Here is a 6,987-nt window from a genome sequence, read left to right as displayed (position 1 = left end):
CTCTTCAGTTCGACCCTTACCCTCATTAAATCGAGCATCACCCATCACCCATTTCAAGAGTTAAATTAGCTCATTCAGTTCAATTAGCTCAGTCAGTTCTCTAGCTTAAGAAACAAAAGTATGTTGTACTAACTATAGAATCTGTATCCTTTGTTGCGTATCACATTTTTGTCTGGCTTCAAAATAAATCTATATCCAGTGCATGTTAAGAATGATTGATTGCTTACCTGCATGGCACACCTTTTGTAGCCACTTCAGTCAGCAGACGGCCTCACCGTCAGCAGTCTGGTCCGAACCGTGTTATCTGGTCAGTCTACTGGTACGTATACTGGTTACTGGTTAGATCTCTGGTTAGTATGGTTAAACACCAGTTGCGTTATTTTTGGTGCATTTATGGACTGCTCTTTTTTTTTAATGACATGCTCAAAAGTTCTCCTCCATTTGTCAAAGGATAATAAAATAAGCACATGGAAAATGTATTTCTGTTGTCATTTTGTGTGGAAAAAGCCTCACTTACCCCAAAGGTATCATTTCAGAACAATCATACAAAGCCCACATATAGAATTTTGCCGGAATCCTTCATACGATAAATACAACTACAATTTATATTATTTTTTATGAACGCTCTGATTTAATGGGCTGCTCACATTTGAATTACAAAATGTAAAACTCATGCAGCTCTGAGATGCATGTGCGCCACCTGGTGGTTGATATAGAGATGGATACATTTTATTTTTTTATTAAAACTAGCAAATCGTTTTCCCTTAATGCTATTATATCTTGGTCCCGAATAACTTCATATCTGAAGACGATGGACTACCTAAGGAGATAGTGTGCTGTTCGAATATGTGTATCGTTATACTTCCATTAAATGTTCAAATCCTATAAAAACTGTAGAAATGGCAACGTGTGTGTGTGTGTGTGTGTGTGTGTGTGTGTGTGTGTGTTCTGCAGCCTATCCTTCTACATCATTTACACCGTCCATTCTGCGCCTGGATACAGCTGATTCACATCACCACTACAACGGGGCTACCGGGCGACCAATCATAGTCCACAGATCCCTGTTCTGCAAAGTGATTGGTTTTCCGGTCTTCAGCTTGTTGTGAAATGCTCATCTTTAACCCTTTAACGGCCGTGTTGAAAACTGCAAAGGCATACTCTATATTCGCAGGGAGGGCACGGCAGACCACTCTATCACTAATCCTACACTAAGTGTGTTTACATTGCATAAGTGTGTTTATATTGTTATGTCTTCATTCTCAATTCATCAGTTAACCCCTAAAAGGGATTGTAGGGGTTATTTTATGTTTTACTGCAACAAATAAAACGAATGTATTAATGTTATACATTTAGCCCCAATGATGTGCACATTTAGTCGAAACAACATGTGTGTCAACTTGGTGCCCAAGGAGTTCATTTTGAGTTCACAAAACAACAACAACAATAAAATGGTAATATACCTACGAAATAGCCATGATGTTTTAAAGGGCTGGCAGAAGTGAAATGCATGACAGCTCTATACCCTTATTGTGATAGGAGTCTAAACACACCAAGCGAATCAGGTTTAAGGGCAAACATTTCGGAGTGTCCTCATTAATAATCATGATAGTAATTCAATACATCGGTCGAATGGGTAACTTGCTGCCTTTTAAAATGTAAGTCTTGAGCCTTCTATTTATGGTCGAGGCTGAACTTAGAATGCAACTGTGTTAATCAGATTAGAAGCTCAGCTTCTAGATGTACATGATGACCACAAAACACACGCACGGGGAGAGAGAGAGAGAGAGAGAGAGAGAGAGAGAGAGAGAGAGAGATCTTATATCTTAATGATCGTAGGTTAAGTGGTTTTATCTGTGTGTGTGTGTGTGTGTGTGTGTGTGTGTGTGTGTGTGTGTGTGTGTGTGTGTGTGTGTGTGTGTGTGTGTGTGTGTGTGTGTGTGTGTGTGTGTGTGTGTGTGTGTGTGTGTGTGTGTGTACGGGCTGGAGGTTGCAGCGGTGGAGGAGCAGGGAGGGGGATGATCACAACACAGTGAAGGTGGAGCAGCTCGTCCTCCGTCAGGTCATGAGGACCTAACCTCGGTTACCATGGAGCCGGAGGACTCTGCTCCCCTCACGGCGGTAGGTGATTCCTTTCGTCGCCATCTTCTGGGATGGACTGCCTAACTTTGCTAGCTGCCGTGTAGCAGCGGTAGCTAACCCCAGCAGCGGTCCTCTCAGACCCGGGGACAAGGACCCCTCCGACCCGGGGACTAGGACCCCTCCGACCCGGGAACCAGGATCCCTGAGGGGCTCTGGAGGACCAGCTGTCTTCAGGACGTTTCGCTTCTGTTCGATTGCTGTTCCGCTATGTGGTTTTACTGGATCGCACTGATTTCTCTTCCCTCTCTCGTTACCCTGCAGTGACCTCAGTCTGGATCCAGCAGAACATGGACGGTTCCTCCTCCAGACCCGAGTCTGTTACCGGGTGAGTTGACCCCACATGTTGGTGCTGCTGCTCCCCGAAAGGGGAGGTCACCGGCCGGCAGGCTGTCCTGGACGAGCCGCTGGATGCTGGAAGTTGGCCAGAACTTGTATTGGATCGCCTTGAGTCGTGTCCTCTCTCTCACTGCACATTCATGTAGCCAGCTGTTTTAGGTTCATAGCCAGCTGTTTTAGCTTCATGTAGCCAGCTGTTTTAGCTTCATGTAGCCAGCTGTTTTAGGTTCATAGCCAGCTGTTTTAGCTTCATGTAGCCAGCTGTTTTAGGTTCATAGCCAGCTGTTTTAGCTTAATGTAGCCAGCTGTTTTAGCTCCATGTAGCCAGCTGATTTAGCTTCATGTAGCCAGCTGTTTTAGGTTCATTGCCAGCTGTTTTAGCTTCATGTAGCCAGCTCTTTTAGCTTCATGTAGCCAGCAGTTTTAGCACCATGTAGCCAGCTGTTTTAGCTTCATGTAGCCAGCTGTTTTAGCACCATGTAGCCAGCTGTTTTAGCTTCATGTAGCCAGCTGTTTTAGATTCATAGCCAACTGTTTTAGCATCATGTTATTCATGTAACCAGCTGTTTTAGCTTCATGTACCCAGCTGTTTTAGTTTCATGTAGCCAGCTGTTTGTACCTTCAAGTAGCAAGCTGTTTTAGCTTCATGTAGCCAGTAGTTTTAGCTTCATAGCCAGTTGTTTTAGCTTCATGTAGCCAGCTGTTTGTGCCTCATGTAGCAAGCTGCAAGTGCCACTCCCTCAGACTACGGATAGAATAGCCATGGACATGTTTGTACCGTGACATGTGTACATGAATGCACCGTGTCATGTGTACATGAATGCACCGTGACATGTGTAAATGAATGCACCTTGTTAGGTGTACATGAATGCACCGTGACAGGTGTACATGTGGTTGAACACATACGATTAAATCTGGCCTCATATATGTGGTTTTAACTGCCGGTTAATAATGAACAAAACAAATATAGTTTTTCCTGGGTCCTGGTTGCGGCGGGCGTTGTTCTATGTTGTTGTTGAGCCATTATTGGGAATATGAGAATGCATATACAACTCAATTTTAGCGTAAACACAATCAGCCGGTCGGTGTAGCGTCGGTGTTTACAGCTCATCCTTCAGGTTTACAGCTCCTCCAGGTTTACAGCTCATCCTTCAGGTGTACAGCCCCTTCAGGTTTACAGCCCCTTCAGGTTTACAGCCCCTTCAGGTTTACAGCCCCTTCAGGTTTACAGCCCCTTCAGGTTTACAGCTCATCCTTCAGGTTTACAGCTCCTCCAGGTTTACAGCTCATCCTTCAGGTTTACAGCTCATCCTTCAGGTTTACAGCTCATCCTTCAGGTTTACAGCCCCTTCAGGTTTACAGCCCCTTCAGGTTTACAGCTAATCCTTCAGGTTTACAGCTCATCCTCAGGTTTACAGCTCCTCCAGGTTTACAGCTCATCCTTCAGGTTTACAGCTCATCCTTCAAGTTTACAGCTCCTCCAGGTTTACAGCCCCTTCAGGTTTACAGCTCATCCTTCAGGTTTACAGCTCCTCCAGGTTTACAGCTCATCCTTCAGGTTTACAGCCCCTTCAGGTTTACAGCTCCTCCAGGTTTACAGCTCATCCTTCAGGTTTACAGCCCCTTCAGGTTTACAGCCCCTTCAGGTTTACAGCCCCTTCAGGTTTACAGCCCCTTCAGGTTTACAGCTCATCCTCAGGTTTACAGCTCCTTCAGGTTTATAGCTCATCCTTACTGTAGGTTAAGTCTGTCTCTGATATCAATACATGATCTCCTTATCAATACAAAACTGTGTGCTTTCAGACAGCTTCCGAGAAGTTTTTTTACGTCTTCCCATCTGAGGAAGAGTTGAGAGCCTCGTCAGAGCGCCCGGAACGCCCGGACTCCTCTGCAGGGTCTGAATCAGTCCCTCTTCCTGTTCTCCGGCCTGGAGGTAGCAGGGTAGGTCTCCTCTCCCTGGATCCTGACGGTGCGACTGTTGGAGCAAGAACATGTTATCCTCCCAACATGTTCTGATGATTATATATATTTTATAGATGATATTTTTTTAGCTAAAATATGCTACATTAAGTGGTCATTAATCCACAATAAGCTTGTAACCAATTTCCACACCAACATGCTCCGCTTAACGTGAGAGAGCGTAATGAACTCCGTCCCCGTTGTTATGTACGACACATTGTTATGTTCCCATGGAGTAATCAGAACTCTGACTCCTCCCTTCTCTTTTGTGGCTCCTCCCCTCCGTAGGCCCCTCCCGTTTGGCAGATGACTCCTCCCCCGCTCCGCTGTAGCCCAGAGGCCAGGTAGCGGATCGGGTTGGGCCGGGGGCCGGCAGGATGCCGTCGTCCCTGCGGGCGGGCAGCCTGAAGGACCCCGACGTGGCCGAGCTCTTCTTCAGGGACGACCCGGAGAAGCGCTTCTCCGACCTCCGTGAGATCGGACACGGCAGCTTCGGCGCCGTCTACTTTGTACGTCGGTTCGAATCCCGCTTGGGTTCTGTTGGTGGGGGTCCTGAGACTCAGACGGGGGTCTCTAGTCCTTTAGGGGGGCAGAGGTTCTGTCGCTGGGGGTCCTGAGACTCAGACGGGGGTCTCTAGTCCTTTAGGGGGGCAGAGGTTCTGTCGCTGGGGGTCCTGAGACTCAGACGGGGGTCTCTAGTCCTTTAGGGGGGCAGAGGTTCTGTCGCTGGGGGTCCTGAGAGTCTGGGGGTCTCTAGTCATTTAGGGGGGCAGAGGTTCTGTCGCTGGGGGTCCTGAGACTCAGACGGGGGTCTCTAGTCCTTTAGGGGGGCAGAGGTTCTGTCGCTGGGGGTCCTGAGAGTCTGGGGGTCTCTAGTCATTTAGGGGGGCAGAGGTTCTGTCGCTGGGGGTCCTGAGACTCAGACGGGGGTCTCCAGTCCTTAAGGGGGAGGGGCAGAGGTTCTGCAGCGTCGGGTGGGGGTTAGCCTCTAGAAGGTTCTAGACAGTTGGATCGCCAAGAGCTTTTCCACGATGTTGCCTTCATCTACCTGACTCAGGGCCGTGATAAAGGGAAGGGGGATCAATATCGTTTTTACTAAATTAACTTCTTAATAAGCAGAAATGCATGTCTTTCTATTTTGTATGAATACATGTATGAAATATTGTGTCATGTTTCCCATCCCTGGAGGCTTTACTGATTGTTTCACGTCCTGCAGGCCAGAGATGTGCGGACCAATGAGGTCGTGGCCATCAAGAAGATGTCCTACAATGGAAAGCAGTCCAACGAGGCGAGTTCTCCTTGGACCTCACGGCAACCAAAACAGCCCCCTATTGGTGGAGAGGACTTAGGTTAAATCCTAAACTAAAAGAACGATGAGCTAAGTTTGGCACCCTTGGTGTTTCTTACACAATAAAGTATCTAGAAAGGCTCTGGAGCCTCCATCTGTGCTCAGAATAATAATCGTAATCTTCCCCAATCGGAAAGGGGCGTTTCACTTTCTTTCGCTTCATCTTAGTTTTGACCGATCATGTTGCTGGAGGCGTGGATGCGTACGCCTCAGAAAGTAGCGCCACAGACCGGCTAGGACCGGCCCTGGGTAGAGCTCTGGCTGAGGACCCCCCCGACGGCCCGACGCCGGGGGGGTGAGGAGCGGCCACACTGCCCCGCGTCAGCCCCCTTTAGTCGTAATATAATCAGCATCATCATCGGAGTAAAAGGCCCAGGGCAGCATCCCATTGGCTGAGGCGGACCGGGGCCGTCTGATTGGCTGGTCCTTCTCTCTGCGTGATGAAGGCTCCTCCTCAGACCCGTCCTGGAACCTATTCTTCCACTAGTCTACTGATCCCAGGTCTGCAAACAGGCACTCCCTCACAGCCACACCAACACCCACTGTGGAGCGCACACGCACACACGCACACACGCACACACGCACACACGTACGCACGTACACACGCACACACGTACACACGCACACACGCACACACGTACGTACGCACGTACGCACGCACACACGCACACACGCACACACGCACACACGCACACACGTACACACGCACACACGCACACACGTACACACGCACACACGCACACACGCACACACGCACACACGTACACACGCACACACGTACACACGCACACACGCACACACGCACACACGTACACACGCACACACGCACACACGCACACACGTACACACGCACACACGCACACACGTACACACGCACACACGTACACACGCACACACGCACACACGCACACACGTACACACGTACACACGTACACACGCACACACGTACACACGCACACACGCACACACGCACACACGTACACACGTACACACGCACACACGTACACACGCACACACACAGAGCGGCGCTGGGCCATGCTGCTGTCTGCGTAGCGGCAAGCCACTGAGATTAGCCCTAATCTGATTAACCACACTCACACACTCACTCACACTCACACACTCACTCACTCACTCACTCACTCACTCACTCACTCACACACTCACTCACTCACTCACTCACTCACTCACTCTCACTGTGTCCCTGA

General features: G+C 48.8%; 1 protein-coding gene across 1 annotated transcript in view; it reads left to right on the top strand.

Moving 5' to 3' along the window:
* Positions 1-1,779: 1,779 nt before the first annotated feature.
* The window catches only part of LOC132462151 (serine/threonine-protein kinase TAO1-like), a 20,239-nt gene continuing 15,031 nt past the window's right edge, over positions 1,780-6,987 (top strand). Inside the window, 5 exon segments of the mRNA XM_060057765.1 lie at positions 1,780-2,118; positions 2,401-2,464; positions 4,279-4,416; positions 4,723-4,943; positions 5,651-5,722. Of these exon segments, the coding sequence (XP_059913748.1) occupies positions 4,812-4,943; positions 5,651-5,722 (204 nt within the window). The 5' untranslated portion in view covers positions 1,780-2,118; positions 2,401-2,464; positions 4,279-4,416; positions 4,723-4,811.

This window comes from Gadus macrocephalus, chromosome 7, assembly GCF_031168955.1.
Source record: "Gadus macrocephalus chromosome 7, ASM3116895v1".
NCBI lineage: Eukaryota > Metazoa > Chordata > Actinopteri > Gadiformes > Gadidae > Gadus > Gadus macrocephalus.
Note: the sequence above shows the minus strand (reverse complement) of the source record. Positions and strands in the feature narration are given on the sequence as shown.